The following is a 26,411-nucleotide window of genomic DNA, read 5'->3' as shown; positions in this document are numbered from 1 at the left end:
GTTGCCTAAGCACCTTTGCTTTTTTATGTGCACGTGTACTTTAATTGCTTACAGCAGAAAACAAATTACTGCCCAGGGAACCTACCTAGTTCATCATGGGCTAATCAAACAAAATAACATTGCTATATAGATTGTGATGCAAAAAATAACTATTTTTACAATATAGAAGGTCAGTGGTCAATGACCACTCAAAAACATTAAAGTTATATTTATATACTGTGTAGTATTATTTAATTTGATACTGCAATGAAGGAAATTCTAATAGCAGGTAATGACCATTTGGCTCAGAGTTTAATTAACTAACACTTTATTTACTTTTGATAACCTGGTAAACACACTGCTTACACAATGGGCTTTTTCAATGACAGCCCAGACTAGTATTCTTTTAAAGTGTAAAAATATGTACTGCTGGAAGTATGAATATGATGGAAAGGAATATTTTATGTAACTGGTCAATGTATGTATCTGTTTAATGTATATGTTCATAGATAAGTACTAGGCTAGCTGCCTTGTGGGTCATTTTAAGCCTTTCAAAGGTGAGAATCAGACCCTCTACCTTGTGTCTATAAGGTAAACACCGTAACCATTATATAAAACTCTCTTCTTTATCAGGTCTGCAGGTTAGATACAACATTTATTATTTATTTATTCATTTGTTAACTTGCTCAGTGGCTGGTCCAAGTACCCTTTTGATCTGTAATGCAGGCATAGGGCACCAGAAACATGCAATTATACATTGAAATAATTACAACATGGCAAAAATGCACAAAACACACAACTTTAAGCAAATGTAATTCATTAGTATAACGAAAAGGCAGAGTGACTATAAAGCAATAGTACAGTAAAATATAGGGCATAAATGCAATGTGTTGGTACCAAAATCAATAAAGCATAAGGCAGTTAATAAGCTTTTTTTGCCCATAATGATCTACTCTGCCAAAACCAGTATGGAGCACATAGGGGACACAGCACCAGCTCTGTCCTCCTGCCTTTTACCAATAGTATCAACAGCAACATGTACCAAGGCAATGTAACAGGTAGAACATTTGTTGACCTTGGAAAAGCATTAGGCTCAGTGCCCCACTTCATATTTCTGCTTACTGTTAATAGCTATATATCCAATGACACTTTCTTCATTGTTTGCAGCTGTAGCTTAGTGCCTCTTGCTATAAAAGTACTCAAGTCTTCTCTCCCTTTCTCTCCCTCCCTCATGCCTTTATCCACTGGTGTCTGACAAGACTCCAGATTTGAACTTTTCATCAGTGACAGCTCTAGTACGCAGGTAACTTTTTTGAACTAACAATCCACTGTGTGATAACATCAGCAAAGAACTTTCTCTTAACTTTATCCTACTGCATAATTTACTAATTGCCAGTGGATTAACAATAAAATCTCAAAAGAAAATGTATGCTTTTAGCTACAAAAAATATATATCATATATCTGGACAATCGACTTATACTGCAATTTGTCACCAGCTAGAAACCCAATTGAAAAAGTCTGTTGACTGAAGTACCTAGGACTCTGAAGAGACTTCATCCCTTACTTGTTAATAGAACAATATACAAATTCCAAGGACAGCTGAAAACACCTCATTCAACACTACCTACTGAAAAAGTAAACAAAGATAATAAATTCCTCCTTATTTCCAGTATCAAAACTGGGCCTTACCAATAATCAGTAACTCTACCACAAACCTACTTAAGCCATATACTCACAGACAGTCTGAAACTGAAAATGTATCACAGATCCCTCAGTATCTCTACAATTGCAAATTCACCACTTGACATACCTCTCAACTTTTTAGTGCAAGAAATCTGGATAGATCCAAAAATAGGGAGAGATTTTAAATATTGCTCTTATAAACTTAGTTGGTAGAATAAAATGATTTGCATTAATGAAAGATACATAGTCAGAAACTCAAATGTCTGTCATTATTTAATGACTTCAACCCTAAGTTGTCTCCCCAAAGTCTCAAATTTTATAAGGAACATACCAGAAATATGAGCAAAAATCAGGATATTTTGCAAAAATCTGGATAGTTGAGAGGTATGCACCACCTTCATCTCTTAGACTCCACATCTAGAACCTTCTCTATTGGTGTCCTCAAACTTTAGAAATCCCCTTCCACATAACATTAGTAACAAACTCACTTTAGTACCTTTCAAAGTAATTCTCAAATATGCACACACACACACACACACACACACACACACACACACACACACACACACACACACACACACACACACACGCACACACCTCACTAAAATGACACTGATTATTGGTGAAACCATTTTGTCTGTAGTTTGGAGCCGCTGGCGATATTGAGTGCAGTTTTATACATACATACACACACACACACACACACACACACACACACACACACACACACACACACACACACACACACACACACACACACAGACAGGTTTACTATCGAATGAAAGAAATACATTTGGTCAAGTGATCATAATGCTGAACTAAACTGTTGAAATTTAAATGTCGAACATGGTAAAGTTGGTTTTCAACATTCAGTAGTTCTGGGAGATGAGAGTGAAAACCAATGTGCTGTCTGGGACATAGAACAGGAAGATTAGCTTGACATTGTAGATTCATCAAAAACTAAATTGACATTACAAAACTTTGAAACTATACCTTCGCTCAAGTGTAAGTCAACCAAATGCATTTCTTTCATTTGATAATAAACTATACATATATATATATATATATATATATATATATATATATATATGTATATATATATAAAGTTTCTCTAGTGATGGTTGCCTATCAACCTTTCTAGTAGTTGTACATTTCCGTCTATACTTTTGTGTGTGGCAGACTAGCTAGATCCATTAGTACAAAGGGATAAAACCCTGACTATGACCCAGACAACTCAAGTTTGATTAGTGGCTCAGTCATGTGTTGCAGCTGGCCAGGATGAACAAGAATGACAAGGTACTGCTTGCTCATCTCTTTCATGAGGAGGATGTGGTGGCCTACAGGGGTCATGGCAACCACACAAACCCTGATGATGACATCTGGCCCATGAAAGAGTAGCTGTCATTGTGGTAGGTGGCAGACAGAGGGATGTGTCATGACATAGGTGGGGCACATCTCTCGTTGTGTCATTGCATGCCTACCTGGCTAATGTTAGACATGATAGCTCACCTGTAGTCTTACTAAGGTGCTGTATACTGACATCATCACCTCATTCTTTGCACCAATCTCCCTTGTGACGCAGCCCAACATTCCATCTATCTTATCTAATGCCTTATCACTCGGATCCTCATGATTCATTTGTGTATTGATTAATAAGCCAAGGTCCTTTTCCAGTCCTGTATCTCCTAATATAACTTCTTAACTCAAATTATTCCTCAGGGTTGTTATTCCCAAAATGAAGTACCTTAAACATGTTGGCACAGAATCTCAGTAGTTATTTTTTTCTGCAGTCACCTAACCTTCTAATGTCTTTCTAAAACTAGTTCCCTATCCTTTGTCACCGTCCCAGGCTCTGCGTTATCATGGAGCTTTCCATCCTTATCATGACAACAAATACAAACTGATTAAAAATGTTGGCCCTAACCTTTTCAGTATTCTCTGTCCCAGAGCTTCCAGTGTAATAAATATGCTACTGTTCCTTACCTGCCTTCCTGTTATAAATAATATTCCTGTTTCCTCCTGTCATACCAGCTAGTTTACATTTAATAAATACTGTATTGGAAGTGGAGTAACAATTTACATAAAGAAGGACATCAGATGTGAGGTGAGAGAAGAAAAAAACAATAACGCAAGAATGTGCAAAGGGAATGGGTAGGTTCAGAACCCAGGGTAAGTGTTTTGGTAGTTAAGGTAAAGAATGTAGCAGAATGTTTGTGGACCGATAGAGTGTAACAGTTCCCAGCACATCAAGGAAGGAGGGGGGAGAGGCTCCTGGGGGAGAAAATAAAGGGGCGGGTTAACAGGAAGAAAGTTATAGTCATAAGGAGATCTTAAGCTACCAGTAGCAAACTGTGAAATTCCAAGCCCCATGATAAATATGGACCAGGATTTGTCTGTGGTTTCTGGCCATTAGGGTTCAGCCAACTGGTGTGGGATTGTATGAGAAAGGATAGAATTCTGCTTGTGGACCTAACCCAAGAGAGATGGAGTTAGAGATGCCTAGATAAAAACACCATCAGGCGTAGTGGTAAAGCTACTATGTGCTTTAGAGTTAGGGAAGAGGATAAGCACATAAGAACAAAGATGATAGTGTGGGATTTTAGGGCAGATGTGAGTAGGAAAGAGTGGGTCAAAGCTGAGTTAGGGAATTGGGATAAAACATGAGGCATACTCCAACTATGGGAATGGATCAGGGATGCAGTATTCAAGGGTATAAATGAAAAAATGAGAAAAAGGAGAAAAGACCAAAAGAGGAAGAGGCTAGCATGGCTACACAGGAAGATGAGTTCATCACTTAGGGCAGAAGGTAGGGCATACATGAGGTGGAAGAGAAAGGGTGGATGAAGGCACAGAATATGGTGGAACCATAGTTAGGTTATCTGGCATTCTGTGCAGTTCCCTAATTTGGCAATCCTATCCAACTTTAAGTTGAAGACAAAAAAATCCCAAGTGGAGTGCAGAGGACCCCCCCCCCCCCCCACACACACACACAAAAAACCCCAGCTCCTCTCTGAGTTAAGGAACAGAAAAAAAATAAGCTCTTCCCTTTTAAAGCTATATCAACCCACTTCCCACTTGCAACAAATATAATGAGCAGCTTGTTACTATATGCAAAGTGATGAAGCCCATGCAGTAGCAGCATTTATTTCTGAACTCTGGTACTGTACTGTAGCACAATCAGCATTTGATAATCAGGCCCCCTTACATCCTGTGCTTCAGGCAGCTACTGCCTTCACCCTGACCTACCTACCTACATGTCTGGTACAAAGTGGCAAGCAGAAAAGAAACAAAGGAGGTGAGAGCAGAAAATGGAATAAGCTGAAAGTGAGTTTACAGAAGGAGTCATGGGGGGGGGGGGCAAAGGATTCTTTAGGCGTGTAGCACAAAGAAGGAAGGGAGGGACAGACCTGACCAGCTTGGCCAAAGATGGGAGGGAGATCACAGACGACTGGGAAAAAAGAGGTACTGAATTAACAATTTGATTCAGTCTTTATGAATGAAGGCAAGACATGGGTGTCATGCTGTGAGGGAGTTAGATCACAAGGAGAGTCAAGTGGACAAACACCAGGATAGAGAAGAAGGAAGCTGAGAGGGAACTGGGTTTCCTAAATGAGGATAAAGCTTAGGGAATAGCTGTGCTGCCTTATAGTGTCATCAGGAATGTGGTCTGTGTGTTGGTAGATCCCCTGATGAAGGTTTGTAGTAGATCACTGGCCACTGTGAAAGTACCTGAGGACTGGAAGATAGCAAGTATGGCACTACTGTGCATGGTGAGGTAGAAAAATTCAGGGAACTATCTGCTTGTTAATCTAAGAGCAGTGGCAAGGTAAGTTATGGATAGAATCCTGACGGAAAGGCTGAATGCTTCCCTAGAGGAAAACAATCTCTATGACAATTAACATGGTGTCATGATCAGATGAAGATGCCAGTCAACTCTGTTCTATTTTTATAACCGCATTGCAGCTGCATTTTACATGGAAGTAATAGTATATACAGTCTACCTGATTTTTATTGTGGCCTCTGACTCTATCAGGTGGAATACTGCAGGATTTGGTTCTGAGTCCACTACTGCTCACTGTATTGGTTTCAGGTATATTTAAGGAGCAGAAAATAGGTTCAGTCTCTTCACTCATGGGAAACATTAGGTGCATTTCTGAAGTTTAAGCAAGGATTTGGACAGCTTAGCCAGATGGAATGAAATGTGGCTATTAAGGTTCATTGCAGACAAATACAAAATACTGCACATGCTCCACCTGTACTACACACGCTCCACGTGTACTGTACATGCTCCACTTGTACTACACAAGTTCTACCTGTACTACAGATGTTCCACCTGTACTACACACGCTCCATGTGTACTGTACATGCTCCACTTGTACTACACATGTTCTACCTGTACTACAGATGTTCCACCTGTACTACACACGCTCCACGTGTACTGTACATGCTCCACTTGTACTACACATGTTCTACCTGTACTACAGATGTTCCACCTGTACTACACACGCTCCACGTGTACTGTACATGCTCCACTTGTACTACACATGTTCTACCTGTACTACAGATGTTCCACCTGTACTACACACGCTCCACGTGTACTGTACATGCTCCACTTGTACTACACATGTTCTACCTGTACTACAGATGTTCCACCTGTACTACACACGCTCCACGTGTACTGTACATGCTCCACTTGTACTACACATGTTCTACCTGTACTACAGATGTTCCACCTGTACTACACACGCTCCACGTGTACTGTACATGCTCCACTTGTACTACACATGTTCTACCTGTACTACAGATGTTCCACCTGTACTACACACGCTCCACGTGTACTGTACCTGCTCCACTTGTACTACACATGTTCTACCTGTACTACAGATGTTCCACCTGTACTACACACGCTCCACGTGTACTGTACATGCTCCACTTGTACTACACATGTTCTACCTGTACTACAGATGTTCCACCTGTACTACACGCTCCACGTGTACTGTACATGCTCCACTTGTACTACACATGTTTTACCTGTACTACAGATGTTCCACCTGTACTACACACGCTCCACGTGTACTGTACATGCTCCACTTGTACTACACATGTTCTACCTGTACTACAGATGTTCCACCTGTACTACACATGCTTCATCTGCACTATACATGTTCCACCTGTACTACACACGCTCCACGTGTACTGTACATGCTCCACTTGTACTACACATGTTCTACCTGTACTACAGATGTTCCACTTGTACTACACATGCTCCACCTGTCCTGTACATGCTCCACAAAGTTTAGTTGTGTACACTTACCTAAATGTAGATGTTCGAGTGTATTCACTGTTGCAGTCATCACATTTGGGTTATCTGCCTGCAGGTAGCCCTCAGCCGGCCTGAATACCAGAGTATGGTAAACCCCCATCAAAAAGCAAATACACAAGAAAAAATAAATATACCAACAAGAAGGAAAGGTAGAGCTAAGAGAAGTCAGGGGGCTGGGGGGAGGGTAACCAGGACTGCAACAGTCAATACACTTGAACATCTACATTTATTGTAAGTGTACAGAACTGTACTATGTTCTTCGTGTTTCACTGTTGCAGTCATCACATTTGGGTTGATTCCCAAAGCTAAGGAAGGGAGGGGGAAGTTAAAGAGCATTAGGGCCAGCTATTAAGCCCTGGAAGACTGCAGTGGCAAATCCAGCTCTGGATTTAGAGAAGTTAGGAGAAGATAGGCAAGTGGTAATGCTTGGTGAAGGTATGTACAGAGTTCCAGGTAGCAGCTTCTAGGATGTCCCTGGTAGGGACTCCTCTGAGAAATACCGCAGAGGTAGATGCAGCCCTGGTGGAATGTGTTCTTATTCCCTGTGAAGTTGGTTTTCCATGGTGCTTGTAGCAGAAATGAATGCAATGGGCTATCCATTTGGAAATGGTTTGCTTTGAAATGGCCTTCCCCTCTGCCCCTGCAGCAAAGCTAACTAGCAGCTGTTCAGATTTTCTGATAGGCTTAGTCCTGTCCAAATAGAATCTAAGTTGTCTGTGCACGTCCAGAGAGTGCAGTATTCGTCCCCCTTTGTTTTGTGATTAGGGAAAAAAGTAGGCAAATGAATGGACTGATTTAGGGCCATAGTAAGCACCACCTTGGGCATAAAGGAAGGATTAGTCCTGAGGGAAACCCTGTCCACATGGAAGATAATGAAGGGTTCCACTGCCATGAGCACCTGTAATTCAGACACTCTTCTTGCTGAAGTGATGGCTAGAAGGAAGGCTGTTTTCCAAGAAAGGAATTTCAACTCTGCTGTAGCAGCTGGCTCAAATGGGGGAAGAGTGAGCTTTTCCAATACAAAGTTAAGGTCCCAGGCTGAAGTGGGAGCTCTCCTGGGGAGAGTCTTAAATTGTTGGCCCCTCTAAGGAATTGCTTTAGCAAGGGGTGAGAGAAGAGGGGTGGCTCAGTATTATAATGTGCTGAAATGGCAGAGGCACAAATTTTAATTGACGAGAAGGATAGGCCTTGTGGAGCAATTCTGTTAAGTACTGTAGAATATGAGGTAAGCTGGGCACCGTTGTGTCCATCCCCTGAGCCTGGCTCCAGGAACAGTACATTTTCTACTTTTCATTATAGGATTTTCTAATACTAGGCCTCCTTGCCTCCAGAATGACATCCAGTACCTGCTTACTGAGGGATGCTAGAGGAGAGCTGAAGGAATTAGTCAGGCTGCAAGGTTCAGGGTTTGAAGCTGAGGGTGCAGAATCTGGCCCACTTGCTGGGACAGCAGGGAAGGGGACTGAGGCAGGTGCCATGGTTGTAGCAGTGTCAAACTGTGCAAGAGGGGGTACCAGTGCTGGCGTGGCCAGTATGGTGCAATCAGTATTGTCCTTGGCTTGTCCTGTTTGATCTTTAGTAGAACCTTCGAGAGGAGAGGCAGAGGGGGAAAGGCATAAACCGAGAGGCTTTCCCAGGTAAAGGACAGGGTATGCACTTTCCAAGCTTGACTGTGGGGAGTTCTTGTGCAGAATTTGTTCAATTGGTAGTTCTGAGGGGAGACAAACAGGTCTACCTCTAGAGTCCCCCATTTGTTCCTCAAGAGGTTGAATATTTTGGGTTCTAGTTTCCATTCGTCTGGGTCCATCAGATGTCTGCTTAGGTCATCTGCCAGTGAATTTAGTTTGCCTGGCAGGAATTGTGCTTGTAGGTGTACTTGGTAGCTCAAGGCTGTGTCTCACAGAATCATGGCTAGTCTGCAGAGAGGGTACGAGTGGGTTTCCCCCCTGCTTGTTTATGTACCACATAACTGTGGTGTTGTCTGTCTTTACCAATAGTTGTCCTGGAAGAATACGGTCTTTGAAGGCTGTCAGAGCATTCTGTACAGCTAACATTTCTTTTTGATTGATATGCAGGTGCATCTGTCTCGGGTTCCATTTGCCCTGAATGCACCGCCCTGCCATGTGAGCCCCCCATGCATAGTCTGATGCATCTGTTGTTAGGGTTTGGGTGGCAGGGGGTAGAGTGAAAGGGAGCCCCTTGTTAAGGTGGCAGGCCTCTGCCCACCAGAGGAACTCTGTCTTTATACAAGGAATGATAGAAATCATTGCTTCCAGGTCCTGAGAATGTTGACACCATAGGCTTTTTAGGTATCATTGAAGTTTCCTCATATGCAGTCTTGCATATGGAATTAGTAGAATGCAAGAGGCCATGAACCCCAGAGTTTGCAGTATTTTCCTTGCAGATAGCTGGGGTTTTGTGGCCAATAGTTTGAAGTAGGTTGTCAAATAAACTTGTTTCTCCAGAGTGAGGAATGCCATCTGGGAAGTTGTGTTCAAGCTTGCTCCCAGGAATACAATCTGTTGGCAGGGTACTAGGTGAGATTTCTTTTCGTTGATGGTGTACCCCAGTGAGATTAGAAGTTTCTTTATGAATGCCAGGTGTTGTAATAGCAAGTTCTGGCTTTCTGCCTGAATCAGACAATTGTCCAAGTATGGGTACATTTGAATATTTCTCTGCCTGCAAAATGCAATGGCTGGAGCTAGACACTTTGTGAACACTTTGGGCACAGTAGATAAGCCAAAGGGAAGTGCAGAGAACCGAAAGTGCATGGAGCCCACCCTGAAATGTAGGTGTTGTCTGCAGGATCCTCTTATTGGGATGTGCAGGTAAGCTTCCTTTAAGTCTAAGGTTGCCAGCCAGGCATCCTTGGCTAGCATAGGAAGAAGCTATTGAAGAGTTAGCATTTTGAATTTGGAACCACCAGAAAGGTGTTGAGAATAGAGAGGTCCAGGATAGGGCGCCAGGAGTTGTCTTTTCTGGGTACCAGAAAAAGTCTTGAATAAAAACCTTGTCCCTTCTGCTGGGACAGGTTGAATAGCCCTGATACTGAGAAGAGAGAGAAAGTAAAGTTGTGTACACTTACCATAAATGTAGATGTTAGAGTGTATTCACTGTTGCAGTCATTACATTTGGGTAATCTGCTTGCAGGTTGCCCTCAGTCGGCCTGATTAACAAAGTCTTGGGTCCTGCATCGGTTGCTGTCCCTTCTTCCTTTAGGTCGTCAGGGGTATAAAACATGCAGCCGACGCCATTACATCAGTTTTTCTTGCCCCAGATGTCAGGTGCCCCCAATGGGGAACAAATAAACATAAAAACACAAAGGTATACCTCCAGCAAAAAGTAAATACACCAAAAAGGCTTTTAAGCATAGTAAAGGAAAGTAGAGGTATAGCCAGAAGAAGTTAGTGGGCTGGAGGGAGGGTAACCAGGACTGCAACAGTGAATACACTCTAACATCTCTACATTTACAGTAAGTGTACACAACTGTACTATGTTCTTCATGTTTCACTGTTGCAGTCATTACATTTGGGTAGATTCCCAAAGCTATGGTTGGAAGGACGAGTTTATATAGCATTAGGGCCAGCTATAATACCCTGCAAGACAGCAGTGGCAAAGCCAGCTCTGGATTTAGAAAAAAAATGGCAAATGATAATTCTTGGTGAAAGTATGTACAGAACTCCAGGTAGCAGCTTCTAGGATGTCCCTGGTAGGAACACCTCTGAGAAAGGCTGCAGAAGTAGATGCAGCCCTGGTGGAGTGTACAGCTAACATTTCTTTTTGATTGATATGTAGGTGCATTTGACTTGGGTTCCATTTGCCCTGAATGCACTTCCCTGCCAGGTGAGCCCCCCATGCATAGTCTGATGCATTTGTTGTTAGGGTTTGGGTGGCAGGGGGTAGTGTGAATGGTAGTCCCTTGTTTTGGTGGCAGGCCTCGGCCCACCAGAGGAACTCTAGGCATAGGCAAGGTATGATAGGAATCATTGTTTCTAGGCTGTGAGAATGTTGACTACATAGGCTTTTTAGATACCACTGTAGTTTCCTCATATGCAGTCTTGCATATGGAATTAGAAGAATGCAGGAGGCCATGAACCCCAAGGCTTGCAGTATTTGTCTTGCAGATAGCAGGGTTTTTGTGGCCACTTTTTTGAAATAGGTCATCAAATTAATTTGCTTTTCTGGCGTGAGGTAAGCCATCTGGGAAGTTGTATTCAAGCTTGCTCCCAGGAATGTAATTTGTTGACAGGGTACCAGTTGTGATTTCTGTTCATTTATGGTGTACCCCAGACAAGTCAGAACCCTTTTTACAAATGCCAGATGATTCAAAAGTATGCGCTGGCTTTCTGCCTGAATTAGACAATCGTTCAGGTATATGTATATGTGAATACTTCTTTGCCTGCAAAATGCAATAACTGGAGTCAGGCACTTTGTGAATACTATGGGCACAGTAGACAAGCCAAAGGGCAGTGCAGAGAACTGGTAATGCATGTAGCCTGCTTTGAAGTGTAGGTATCTTCTGCAAGATTCCCTGATTGGGATGTGCAGTATGCTTCTTTTAAATCTAGTGTTGCCAACCAACTTTGCCTAGCATAGGAAGTAATTGGTGAAGAGTCAGCATCTTGAATTTTGGAATCTCCAGAAAGGTGTTTAGAGTAGACAGGTCCCAGATTGGACGCCATGATTTGTCTTTTCTGGGTACCAGGAAAAGTCTGGAGTAGAAACCTTGTCCCTTTTCCCCTTCTGGTACCAGTTGAATAGCCCCCATGCTTAAGAGAGAAAGTACTTGTTTTTGAGCCTCTGTCCACTGATTTGGGGGCAGGTCTGGCCACCCATTTGGTATTGGCAATGTGTGGAAATGAAATCGGTATCCCTGGGACACTATATTTAAAACCCATTTGTCCTGGGTTATGAGCTCCCCGTTCCTTGCATGAAGAGCAATCTTTCCCCCTAAAGGGGCGGTCAGAAGATAAGTGCTTGGACATTTTAAAAGGAAGTCATTGAGGCTGTTTACCATAGGGGGGTGTCTTGTTATTTCCAGATTTGGAAGTGGAGGCCCTCCACTGCTTAGTTCTGAGAGTCCCCTGGGACTGAAACCTGGGGTTTTTGCTGTGTCTGGGTTTGGCTTGAGAAGACATGGAAGGGGCTGGAAAGGACCAGTTCTTAGTAGGCCAGTGCCTACTAAATCTAGGAGGTTGCACTTGTAAAAACTCTTTAACAGTTTGCATAGATTTAGCTTTATCTTCCATCTTTTTAAGAACTTCTTTAGCCTTGTTGCCAAACAGGCGGCCCTGATTTAAAGGAGCATCCAACAATTTAGCTTTAACATGATCAGGCAAAGATTGCTCCTTAAGCCAAGCATGCCTTCTAAGCACAGACCCAGTAAGATCAGCCCTGCAAGAGGCCTCTAAAGAATCAAAACCACATTGCAAAGTATGTTTTCTAACTTGTTCAGCAGAATGCATTAAGTCCTGTAAATCTTTATTTTCCACGCAGTCAGGAATCAACATAATTTTCTGTTTAAGCAGTCCAATGACATGTTGCTGATATTTTAACATATGAAATTGGCAGTTTAAAGCTCTGATTGCCAAGGTTGCTGAAGTATAAACCTTTTTACCCCATCTATCCAGTGCCCTGAAGTCTCTATCAGAAGGGGTAGGATTTTTAGCAGTAGAAGCCTTAATGCCCTTGGGCCCCTGAAAAATAGTCTCTGGATCTGCAACAGGATTTTTGAAAAGGAACTTGTGGGACTCAGGGACCCTGTAGTATTTGTCAGGTTTACTAGAAGCAGGAGGCAGGGAATCAGGGGCCAAACTGGATTCCGAGAAAACATCATCAACAATGTCTAGTACAGGAGGTATAGCCAAAGGCCTATGCTGAGGTAGAAGAAGGAAATCCCTAGACCTCTTTTCTGAATCAGAAAATTCCTGGCTTTCCCAGTGGAAATGCTCTCTTAAAGCATGTAAAGTTTCCCCAAAAGAAAAATCCTCAGGAGGGGAAGCAGAGGGAAGAGAATCCTCTGCATCAGAATCCTCATAAGTAGGTATGGACAAATCCAGGCCATCAGAAGAAACAGAATCCTGATCAGAAGATTCATAATCAAGCTCAGCCCTAGGCCTCTTAGAAGGGGAGGGGTTTGACGACCCCTGATTAGAGTTATTAGATCTTCAGCCATTTGTATAATTTGTTTTTTAGGCATAGGGGCCTGAGCATGTGGCCTGGGCGTCAGTTTTTTAGACATGGATCGAGATTTAGGCCTTAGTAATGAAGGAGGCGTCGATTTAATATTCAAGTCCGTAGGCCTGAATACACCCTCAGAAACCAGTGTCTGCACAGCAGCTCTGGACCCATCCAAGGTAGAGATAGCTGCGGGTTCCATAGTTGAAGTATCTCTTGGCATACCGGACTCCGAATGGGTCTCAGTAGAGGCCTGCAAAAGCGCCTCACTGAGTACCAGCGAACTGGAGACTGACTTAGGAGAAGCGTCGTCGGCAGTTTTGGAGCTTGGCGGCCTGTCTCTGTCTTTATCTTTACGTTTTTTTGGAATCCTGGTAGTCGGATGGCTAACTGACGACATTTCTGGATAATAAAACCGAGAACCGAAATATTTAGAGGCAAAAATATACCGACAACAGATAGTGCGCTGATTAAATAAAGCACAAAACCAACAGCAAGGTACGTCGTGGTCAGGGCCTAGGCAAAGAATACAGTACGAATGAAAATCTTTATGAGGTATTTGCTTTCCATAAGTAATGCAATTATTAACTTTTACTGACATCGGTAAGGAGCAAGAAAAAGTTTTCCCAACGGGGTACTTAGCTTTAAGTTGAAGACTTCGGTTCTGAAACTCGAAAACGAAAATTTCAGGAGTCGGCCGACCAGCACTTGTGAACTGCTTCTGCTTCAGGCACTGCACATCAAGAAAGACTGATGCAATGGCGTTGGCTATGTTTTATACCCCTGATGACCTGACGTCATGGAAGAAGGGACAGCAACTGACGCAGGACCCAAGACTTTGTTAATCAGGCCAACTGAGGGCAACCTGCAAGCAGATTACCCAAATGTAATGACTGCAACAGTGAAACACAAAGAACATCCTGCTGTTGGGCCTCCACCCATTGATTTGGGGGTAGGTCTGGCCAACCATTTGGGGATGGTAGTGTGTGGAAGTGGAATCTGTATCCTTGGGAAACTATGTTGAAAACCCATTTGTCCTGGGTAATGAGTTCCCAGTTTTTTTGCATGCAGGGCGAGCTTTCCTCCTAAGGGAGCAGGTAGTTGAGCAGGGCTTGGAAGGTTTAAGGTTAAGTCATTGTGCCATTTTTCTGTAGGGGGGTGGCTTACTACTCCCCCCTGCTTTGGAAGTGGGAGCCCCCCCACAGCTTAGATCTGTGAGTAGCCTGAGACTGTAGCCTAGGTGGTCTGCTTTTCCTGGGTTTGGACTGAGAAGGCCTGGAAGGGACTGGAAAGGATTAGTTCTTTGAAGGCCAATGCCTACTGAATCTGGGAGACTGTACTTGTAGGAAATCTTTAACAGTTTGCATAGATTTAGATTTTTCCTCCATCCTTTTGAGAACTTCTTCTGCTTTGTTGCCAAAAAGGTGATCTTGGTTTAAGGGAGCATCCAGTAATTTAGCTTTAACATGATCTGGCAAGTTTTGTTCCTTAAGCCAAGCATGCCTTCTAAGTACAGACCCAGTGACAGCAGCCCTGCAAGATGCTTCTAAAGTGTCAAAACCACATTGCAAAGTATGTTTACCAACTTGTTCTGCAGAATGCATTAAATCTTGCAATTCTTTGTGTTCAGCACAGTCAGGAATCAACATAATTTTCTGTCTTAGTCCCATAATATGCTGCTGATACTTTAACATATGAAGCCTGGCAATTTAAAGCTATAATGGCTAACGTAGCAGAAGTGTATACCTTCTTACCCCATCTGTCCAAGGCTCTAGAATGTCTATCAGAAGGGGTAGGATTTTTGGCAGCAGTAGCCTTAATGTCTTTTGGTCCTTGGGAAATGGTCTCTGGATCTGCAGAAGGATTCTTGAAGAGGAACTTGTGAGAGTCAGGTACTCTGTAGTACCTGTCAGGTGTTCTGGGAGCTGGAGATAAAGTGTCTGGGGTAAGGCTAGATTCCAAGAAAGCATCATCTACAATGTCCAGAACAGGAGGGATAGCTAAAGGCTTGTGTTGAGGTAGGAGTAGGAATTCTCTAAGTCTTTTTTTGGACACAGAGTAATCCTGGCTTTCCCAACGAAAATGCTCCCTATGAGTATGCAAGGTTTCACCGAAAAGAAAAATCTTCTGGAGGGGAAGCAGAGGGAATGGAATCCTCTGCATCAGAATTCTCATAAGTAGATGACGGCAAATCCTGGTAATCAGAAGGAGCAGAAATATCAGATTCCTGATCAGAAGAATCAGAAGGAAAATCAGTTCTAGGTCTCTTAGAGGGGGAAGGCTGGCTTCCCCTAATTAAGGTAATAAGGTCTTCGGCCATTCTAAGCATTTGTTTTTGAGGCATATGGGCCTGAGCCTGTGGTTTGGTCGTCAGTTTTCTAGGCGTAGTGCGAGTTTTTGGCCTGGTTGAAAACAATGGTATCAGTTTAATATGAATGTCTGTAGGCCTGAATACACCCTCAGAAGCCGGTGCCTGCACAGTGGCTCTGGACCCATCCAAGGTTGAGACATCAGCAGGTTCCATAGTTGAAGAAGCATCTCGTGGCATACTGGACTCTGAATGGATCTCAGTAGAGGCCTGCAAATCTGAAGTAGCGGGTATCAGGGCCTGCAAAAGTGCCTCACTGAGTACCGGTGGACTGGCAACTAGCTTAACAGAAGCGACGGCAGTTTTGGACCTATGCGGTCTGTCGCTGTCTTTATCCTTACATTTTTTCGGAAGATTGGTAGTCGGATGACTTAACAAAGCCATTTCTGAGTACACAGATTGAGTACAAAAGTAATTGGCTGCAAAAATAGCCCAACAATGAATAGTTTGGGCGTTGAACAAGGCACAAAACCAACAGCGAGGGACGTTGTGGTCTGGGCCTGAACAGGGGATGCAGTAAGAATGAAAATCTCTATGAGGTATTTGCTTTCCACAGGTAAGACAATTGTTAACTTTTACTGACATTGGTTAGAGCAAGAAAAAGTATCCCCAATGGGGTACTTAGCTTTTTTGAAGACTTTGGGTCTGAAACTCGAAAACGAAAATTTCAGGAGTCGGACGACCGGCACTTGCGAACTGCTTCTACTTCGGGCACCGCACGGCAAGAAAGACTGATGTAATGGCATCAGCTGCATGTTTTATACCCCTGACGACCTGATGTCAAGGAAGAAGCAACAGCATCTGATGCAGAAATCCGAAGACTCTGGTATTCAGGCCGGCTGAGGGCTACCTGCAGGCAGATAAGCCAAATGTGATGACTGCAACAGTGAAACACGAAGAGCATCAGCCTCTGCATGAACTATCAGATCTGGGAAGTGGGGCGGATAGCAGCAGGGCATTAGAATGACCAAGAGGAACAGAGAGAGGGATCAGTGGTTGAGTTCTAAAGTATATCACAGAGAAATGGGCTCCAGAAGCAAAGAAGTCATGCTGCTATTTTATCAGGCCACAGTCAGACCACCTCTTGAATACTGTGCACAGCCATAAAAGGAGAGGGACATCTAGTGACTGGAATGAGTCTGGAGAAATGCTACCAGAATGCATCATGGGATGGGGGCGATATGAACAGCAGCTGGAGGAGCTAGATCTTTTCTCACTAGAGACAAGAAGGTACACAGTATCATATCACATGGATGTGAAGGGTTGTCCTAAGCAGAAAAGAAAGAGTATGGAGAAAGGGGACCCAGGCAGCAGTTGTTGACATTAACTACTCCTTGAATATGTGGAAGTACTTTTCTTAATGGAGAGGATTTTGTACCCATGGAGTGGATTATTGGAATGGGTTTTGGAAATAAATCTACAGAGGTATTCAACAGGGTATAGGATAAATGAAGAAAGGGTGAGGGGAAATAGGGATGGAGGGGAAGTAGAACATTGAATGCTCTTAAAAGGTCAGATTAGATAATCTTTCTCCCTGTAACTTAATATTAATGTAGTACAAAGTAAGCATATCAGCAGTCACCATGTAATAATTGTGACACTGTACCATTGATTATTGTGCAATGCCCTGCCCTTTTTATTGCAAATTCTATCCTAGTTTGTTCTGTAATGATTCTACAGTAAATTTGGGATATGATAACCCTATGATGACTGTACCTTGACTCCTGGAAAGGTCACTGCGGAGGATGCATAAGAGCCGATCATCAGTGCCATGAAAGTGGATCGCAGGTTTCCAAACATATTTGGAAGCTAGAGTTGACAAAAGAACAGAAACATTGTTAGTACGAAGACAAATTTCCAAAGATTATAAGATTTTAAAATTTGTATTACAGTTTTTAAACTTTAACACAAATACATTATGCAAAACACCACTTAAGGTTAGATACATCTGACTTGTTAATATTTCATTTGAATAGTGTTGCTTCAAAATATGAAGGTTCTTCTATTGATAAATATGATAAAGGTGTTCAGAATACAAAACATTTTTTTCTGGTATAAAATAGCATTAACTTTTTTATTTATTTTATAGCTTCTGTGCGAAATCTGCATGCCCTTCCTGTGTTCCCGTGGGTTTCCTCCAGGTGCTCCGGTTTCCTCCCACATTCCAAAGACAAGCAGTAGGTGGATTAGACATTTTAAATTTGCCATAGATGTGAGTGTGCATGTGAGTTTTTGGTGTGGATGAACTAGTGAGGCAGGGCTAGCCACCCGGTAGTGTAAACTTTGATGCTAGATGATTGTCAATATTGAAATGACACCCCAACCCCATGTGCAAAAATAAGAAACAGGGGGTGTGGATGGATGGATGGATGGATGGATGGATGGATGGATGGATAAAATAGCATTAACTCCCAATATGTCTGATGTTTAAACCTAAGCTATAAGCTAAGATTTATGAAATCAAGTTATATGCTGCTCACTTTTGCTCTTACATTGTATATCACCACTGTATATTCCCACCTTGCTACCAGTTAGCCCCTATCATAGTACAGTTGTCAGATTATCAGACATTACAAAGTAATACTTTTTGTATTTTTAGTTAATTCTTTATGTTATCTAGGCATAACTAGGATAATCATATTAAATCATATTTTCCTTCATAAAAGAGACCTGTGAGGAGAAAAGCTGCCCAGTCTAACCCTAGATATATTTTTAGAGTGGTCAGTCACCAAACCACCATGTTTGTGGGTTGGGAGAAGAACTTGAGGTATCCTACAAAAACTCAGACAGACACGAAAGACCATATAAAGCCTCAAATTCCAGGCCCTAAAGATGCAGTGGTAGCACCAAGCACTCTGCCATTATAAAAATCCCTATATATCCACTAAACATTGGTTGTTGCTCTGTAAGAAATCTAAAAACATGAAAACTTTAGCTGGCACAGACATGCAGAGAGTGGAGCTACTCTGATGGCCTTATCCCTTCCTTGCAAATGATTTGGGATTTGGAAAATAATCTGTGGGACTGGAGAACTGACTGAAGACACAAAGGCTTTCTGGCTCTTGACTACCTCTGAATAAATGCCATGCAGTATTTGAAATGTAGACGACTCTAGCTGCTACTTTTGAAGCATACCGTCAGTCAAGTTGTAATGTCCCAAGAAGTACAATGAAAGAAAGGATAATAGCTCTGTGTTCTTACTGGTGCAGGTTACTCTGTCCTGAAGCCTCACATTGCACACTGTGTGTGTCCCTTTTACTCCAGAAATGAAGGACAGCTGATTGGATTGCTCAAATTATTTATTTACTGAGTACTTGTGTAGAAAGGTGGACTGGACCATAGCGATCCTTTTTTAATATCCTCAGAAGCACAATGGCCACCTACTTGATAATAAGCACTTGGTCTACAGGGTAAAGGCCACCTGTAGAAGGAGTTTGGGGATTATTTCCTATAGGAAATTATACAGTTTCAGGAATCATGGAAATCACTTTTTTTGTGACTAATACTTTGTCAAGCAACTGTTTTTCTCTGGACTATAATGAAACCCAACTGTGTGTAGAATTGTTTCTCATTGGAAAAAAAAAGTTTTCTGAATCACATCACATTTTTGTAATTGATATTTTTCAGAAAATTGTTATTCTGCGGATATATGGCTGGCTAATTGTGGTGAACAGGCTAGTTAGGTTAAAAAAGGAACATTTATATACTTATATTACAATACTATTATATTTTGCAATGCAGTTTTACACAAATTTCTATAATGCAAGCAAATAAAAGTAACAAATTTAAAGAAGCAAGTAACTATGACAAATATGAATACAAGAATAACTACACTGTTGAGACATATCTCAAAGCAGGAATATTTAGAGTACTATAAAAGATGCTGTTTAAGTAAAGATGGAATGTCACTAAACATTTGCAATGCTCTAACAGAAACATAAATGGAACTCATAATTTGAGACCACATATGTAAAAGCTTTATTGATATAGGCTAAGGAGTGACACAGTATAGTAAGTGTACACTTTCATGAATCCCATGATCTAGGAGTGGCTGAAGCAATTCTGAATGCTAGAATATGAACTAAAGATAGACAGAAATCCAAATTTAGGACTTTGTAAATAACCACACATAGCATAAGTGTTGCTCACTGATGTACTGATAGCTAAACTGTTGCTTGCAAAGTAGTACACTGTTGTTTCTTTCTAGTATTTGTAAAGTAAATCTAACAACTGTATTCATACCAGTCTATATTTATTAGAAAATGAACTGGTAGTTAAATGGGGACAATCAACTTCTAAAGCAGAGATGAAAAAGCATTTGCCCCAAAGCTATCATTCCTTCCTTCCTTCCCTAATGGTGGAAAGTGAAATCATTTAAAAATTAGCAAGAATAACAGAGACATTTAAATGTATCTTGGCAAACAAACCTATTAAAACCTAAGGATTGGTCAAGCAAGTGCAAAAGTATTTGAATCAACTCACTGTCTTAATGAATTAAAACAAAAATGGTGATATTATTCCAGCCACAGTATATACATTTAGGAGAGTCAAAATGTTTCACATTATACTGCTTTTGTCTTATTAAAGTTGTTTGAAAATAAGATGCAGTATTATGAAACCATTTCCAAATTATTGAAAGATTTGACCTGAACTTGCATTTAATTGTATCTGAAGCATCACATAAATGCAACATGGCATGTGCATCTGTGTATTAAATTCATGTCAGCTTTGTTGCTATAAGTAATATTAAACGGGACTAATAATGGACCAAACAGTGATCCCTGTGGTAGACCTTTAACAAGTAGTTGCATTGAGGACATTTTGTTTTCTATTTGTTATAACTGTGTTTCATTCATATCATTATAAAAAGAAGTTATGTACTTACCATAACGTTCCATGTGTGTTGTCCATCTCTACCTTTATTCTCACTGGTGGGTCAGATCCGATCCATCGGATGCGTCTCGGCCATTGCAAAAGCTCAAGGTCCTCAGCTAAACTCGTGGGCAGTTTTTCCTACCCATAATGCAACTCCCTCGCTAATTTAGATTTTTCTTGTTTGCCCTCAAGCAGTGACAAGAATAGCTTTTATAAGCATATTTGTTGTATGTGTGTGTGTGTGTGTGTGTGTGTGTGTGTGTGTGTGTGTGTGTGTGTGTGTGTGTATATATATATATATATATATATATATATATATACATATATATGTGTGTGTGTGTAATATGTATATGTATATTTATGTAAAAACTCACATTATTTCTGAGGCTATAGAGTCCTATAAAGATCCAATTAAAACTACTCGGTCTCCCAAGAGAGTAGGTAGGGGGTATGGTGGGTGGGTTGCAGGAATAAAGGACGAGATGGACAACACACATGGAACATTATGGTAAGAACAGAACTTCTTTATGTGATGTTGTCAATCTGATATTTATTCTCACTGGTGGGACCGCATCCCTAGTTACTTGATTACTGGGTGGCTCATGGGAGAATATTCCTCAGAACCATAGAACCAAAGGATGCCCTAATCCTACAGGCCAAATCCAACTTGTAAAGAGTAATAAAGGTTTGTGGTTGAGCCCATGTTGCTGCAGCACAGATGTTGTCCAAAGTAATCTGTCTTGGAAAGTTGTCGAAGGGGCTACTGACTTGGTGGAATGAGTTTTGTTAGGATTAGGTACAGTCCTGTTGTTAGAACTCTATTTGAAAGATATACATTGTGAAAGCCAATTGGACAATGTAACATTGGAGACTGGTTGGCCTTTCTTAACATCAGAATAGGAAATAAAAAGTTGATCTGACTTTTTAATTTCTGATGCCCTGTGCAAGTAGAAATGTAACTGTGAAAATCCAGAAGATGTAAAGTATATTCCCGTTTATTTTGAAACTTTGGGAAGAACACTAGTAAGTCAATAGATTGATTGAAGTTACTTTCTGACACCACTTTAGGTAAAAAGGAGGGGTTAGTGCGTAAAGAAACTCTGTCCTTGTGAAAAATGAGGTATGGAGGCTTGGTGGATAGGGCTTGTAACTCTAAGACTCTCCTTGTTGAAGTAATAGCTACTAAAAGGAACATTTTCCACAAGAAATATTTTAATTTGCAAGTAGCAGATGGTTCAAAATAAGAGGGGAGAATCTTTGACAACACAAAATTCAAATCCCAAGGCAGAACTGGGTTTCTGTATGGAGGTCGTATCATGTACCTCCTCTGAGGAATACATTACAAAGTCTGTTTGACATGATTCCAGAACCATTTTCTACTATATGAAAATTTGAAATTGCTGCTAGCTGAACCCTAATAGTAGCTCATTGAAAAGCTTTGCCAAATATTCTAGGATAGAATGTAACGGGACAGTGAATGGGTCTATCTGATTAATATTAGACCATGCCACAAATCTTTCCCATTTACTTTTGTACAATTTTCATGTAGATGTTTTGTGGGAAGATAACAAAATATGTTTAACTGGAGAGGAAAGGATAGGAAACATGGAGATCAGGGGAACTGGAGCAGCCAAGCTGTTAGTTTAAGACTGTTTAGACTGGGATGAACCATTCCTGATGGGTGAGTCAGCAGGTCTGGAGCCAGGTCCAGAATCCATGGTCCCTCCCATACATGAGGCTGAAGAAAGGGGAACCAGATTTGTCGAGACCAATGGGGGGTGGGCAATTAAGATCATTGTGGTTTCCAACAAACTTGCTTTCTGCAAGACTCTGGGGATTCAAGGTATTGGTGGAAAAGCATAAAGAAGTCCCAGGGATTAATCATGAACCAGTACATTTCTTGGTGACCCCCCCCCCCCCCACAGGAGGGATCAGAGCAAAATAGCTGCTGCATTTGGCATTGATTGGTGATGCAAAGAGATAGCAGCAAGGCTGGCCCCATTTTCAGAAGATCTCTTCTGCAACTTTCTGACTGAGGGACCACTCGTGGCCATAAAATGGCTCTGCTCAATTTGTCTGCAATCACGTTGGATTTCCCCTGGATGTGCATTGCTATGAGAAAGCAGTTGGAGGCCTCTGTCCATTGCCAGACCTTCAAGGCTTCTCGACATAGTGGTAAGATCTGGTTCCCCCTATTTGTTTATGTACCAGACTACAGACATGTTGTCTGACTGGATTGCTATCGTACCCAGAGGGAGGGAGTTCTGAAATGCTTGCAACACCAAGAAAACCACCCTCATCTCCAGGAAGTTTATGTGCAAATGACCTCGTGTTGTTGCCAGATGCCTTGATCTGTCTTTCCCAGATAATGCCCCCCCACCCTATCTGGGAAGCGTCCATGGTCACAGTGGCTTGGGGCTGAGGGGCAATAAAGGGATGTCACTGAGACACCAGAGAAGAATTAATCCATCACTATAGGTCCCTTTTGTATGAGTCATTTATCATAATGTGTATCATTGGAAGATCTAGGATTGACTATTGTGTTGAAAGTAACCAATGGAGGACTCTCATGTGAAATTGAGCTAGAGGAATTAGAACAATTGAAGCTGCCATTTTCCCTAGAACCTGGAGAACCAGCTTGGCAGAAGCAGGTTTCTTCCTGATCAGCATCCTTACATAACATCCTTACATAACATTGTGGAGGCTTTGCTGTCATCATTGTTGTGTTATCTATGCTCCTATGAAAATCAAGGACTGACATGGCTCTAGGGCAGATTTTTTATAATTTATGGAAATCCCTAGGGAGTAACAGAGTTGCAGAATGTAATCCCTGGTTTGCAACAGAAGATGCCTGGTCAGGGCGGTAATGATCCCGTTGTCCAGATATGGAAACACATGGAATCCTTTGCATCTCAGGTGAGCTGCCACTACTGCCAAATACTTAGTGAACACTCTGGGGGCTGTAGTGAGACCAAAGGACAGAGTTCAAAACTGGAAGTGACTGGCTTCCAGCCAGAAGCATAAGAACCTTCTGGACTGCCTGTCCATCTGTATGTGGTAGTACACATCTTGAAGGTCTATGGAGCACATCCAATTGTCTTTTTACAGAAAAGGAAGTATCAACTGCAGTGTCACCATCCTGAACTTGGACTTTTTGACAGATTTGTTCAAATTGCTGAGATCTAAGATGGGTCTCTAATCCCATGTTTTCTTTGAAACTAAAAAGAATCTTGAGTAAGTTCTGGATCCTTTCTGGTCTGCGGTGACTTCTTGGATGACTTTTTCTCAGCAACGTTTGAGGTTTCCAAGGTTGCTTGTTCCTTAAATGTCTTGTTTTATGGATAAAGAAATATTGCTCAGATAATAAAATATTAGAAAAATTTCAATGTGGATAATTCACTCAGAAGGGATACCAGGTAGATGAGTATGAAAGATCAAAATATGCACCTATAATCTAGATAGTTAAGCTTATAAGCAAAAAAATGTAGTGTGCAGAATACAGGTAACACTAAATATTGGTGAAACTACCTGTGATGGTAAAAAATCTATCTGGTTTGCTAATTAAATAACAGTCAATTAAATAATGATTTCCAGATGTTGAGTTTGATCTCACTGCAGAATGGATAATTGGTGTTGGAAAAAAATTACTGAAGATATTACAAAAGGCAAGTTTAGTACCAAAGACCAGTATAAATTAAAGTCTCCAAGGATCACAAAAATATGTATATACTCAACTGAATCAGTCTTAAGAATTATGTATCTTACTACGGTCATAACTGAAAGAAAAAAGTAATATAAAAGAATATGGTTCATGAGCTGACTCACTTGCAAGACTTGTGCCATCAAACCTATTTAATAAAATGGACATGTATTAATTTTCATTTATGTGGAGCAAACCCCTCACATTTTCATGCAGGAGGCAGTTTCCTATAACCCCAAGACTAATATAACTAGCTTATGAGCTAAGAAAAACCTCATGACAAGTTAAGAAAAACAATTTGAAGACTGTCTACTTGATTAAGCAACATTAGTCATTCAAAATGAGGATATAAACTATCTATCTATCTATCTATCTATCTATCTATCTATCTATCTATATATCTATATATCTATCTATCTCTCTCTATCTATCATTTATCTATTTATCTAGGGCTGTTTTGAGTTTAGGATGGTCTCTAATAACATATTCAATAACCAAATAACCATTTCCGGTCACAGACAGACACATCCGACATAACAGGTAATAAAGAACAAGAAACATTCTAGTTTAGTAGAAGTAATACATCTCCTATTTTACTCCTGCCATTTGGGCCTGGAATACTTGATCAGTTTGGTCAGTAAAGGGATAGAGTACAGGATTTGGGTTTTACTTTAAATAAAAATTTTTTTTTTTTACTTTTAAACTGTAACAAGCAGTTGCTACAGTTTAGATCACACACAGAGTGCTACAGCACTCAGTTTTCACCACAAATACAATACCAGCTTTTAAAAGTTGGTATTGCATCAAAGAGAGATGTTGCACCCCCCAAATGCTTTCCACCTGAGGAAGTTGCCCTTTAGCCCTACCCTAGCTTTGTTACTGGGCACCTGCATTGCATTAATAAAGGAATCGCCCTACACTCAAACACATAGACACACACACAGACTCTCAGATCCCTACTAACACCCTAGTGTGTCCACTCAGTCAGACAAACTCTCTGTCACACACATTCACAAACACACACACACACACACATGCTCTCTCTCTGTCTCTGTCTCTTTCTCTCTCTCTCTCTCTCTCTCTCTCTCTCTCTCTCATATGTTCATAAAGCTTCATTCATGCCCCTTAAGACCCATTTGTGCACAAACACACACTAATACATGACACACCACCATATCTTCACTGAACTTACCTGCACCACAGATAATCCAGTAAGAGTGAATAGGTGATCACTGTGCTTTTATGGTGGTCACTTTTTGCTCCAAGAGTAAACTTTTACACAGCTTAATGATTCTCTGAATTGCTTGGGCAAATGAATCAGGAGACATGGACATTTCTGGTGGACAGCATAGTTCTGTTCGTTAAACCACCCTCAGTGCTGAGGCCCCCATGAGGGTAAAATCTCAGCTGTAGAGCAGTCTATGAATTTGAATGGCTTAGTGCTATGAGGAAAACTTCTGAACAAAGGCTTTCCCATCATGCTAAGCCTTTCTGAACCACAGACTGAGGTTAAGCTTATCTAGTGAAAGGACTGATTTCCTTTATTTTAGTTATTTGGTGGGTTTGTTTCATAAATGGTTTCACACAAACATACTTGACTTGAGTAGTATGTGACTGCTACACTTTTATTATATTATATTATATTATATTATTTATATTATACCTGATATTTTATGATCGGATAGAGAATAAAGAGTAAACTAGTGTGGCAGGTAACATGGAGCATTTATACAGACGGAAAGAACTTGCATTGCTAGAGTAGATTACATGCAAAATTTGGGTGGAGGGGAGTAGGTTAGCATAGTCAATACATAAGTCGGTTTCAGATATTTACTCCCATCAGTCTGGTATACTAACATGATTAATAAAATGAAAAATAAATATCAAAGTTGTTAGGGTTGTAACTCAGTGCCAGTCAGGTTAGGTAACATTTGTCCCTTGGTCCATTGCATTTAATAAATATAAAATTAGAGTAAGTATATTTGTGTAAGTAAATTTACCAAAACAGTAGATGTTTGAATGATAATTGCTTCAGTAGCCTTAATTATATGAGGTGATATCCTGCAAAGGATATAACAGCTGGCCAGCAGCCTTAATGCACCTTCTGTACACCAAAACTGTCAGGCAGCTTGAGTTGAGCTGAGTACAAGACAACTTGGGGAGCCAAGCTCTTCAGAGCTTTCCTGCGAACAAAGAAAGGGAGGCTGAGCCCTGAAAGAACAATGCTAGGAAGAATAAAAATAAATAACCACAGCTTGGCGTTAACAACACAGCAAAAAACAAGGTGGATGGAGGGAGGGAGCAG

The 26,411-nt window shown here is 41.2% G+C and overlaps 1 protein-coding gene across 2 annotated transcripts in view; it reads right to left on the bottom strand.

The window, feature by feature from the left end:
• The window catches only part of SLC43A1 (solute carrier family 43 member 1), a 658,072-nt gene that overhangs the window by 220,676 nt on the left and 410,985 nt on the right, over window positions 1-26,411 (bottom strand). For both annotated transcript variants that reach the window (XM_044084117.1, XM_044084118.1), the window contains one exon: window positions 17,248-17,340. In XM_044084117.1, coding sequence (XP_043940052.1) covers window positions 17,248-17,340 — 93 coding nt within the window. The remainder of the gene's footprint in view (window positions 1-17,247; window positions 17,341-26,411) is intronic.

This window comes from Protopterus annectens, chromosome 9.part0 (genome assembly GCF_019279795.1).
Source record: "Protopterus annectens isolate FY-2018-M chromosome 9.part0, PAN1.0, whole genome shotgun sequence".
Classification (NCBI taxonomy): Eukaryota; Metazoa; Chordata; order Ceratodontiformes; family Protopteridae; genus Protopterus; species Protopterus annectens.
The sequence above is the reverse complement of the archived record's forward strand: the minus strand, read 5'-3'. Positions and strand labels throughout refer to the sequence as shown.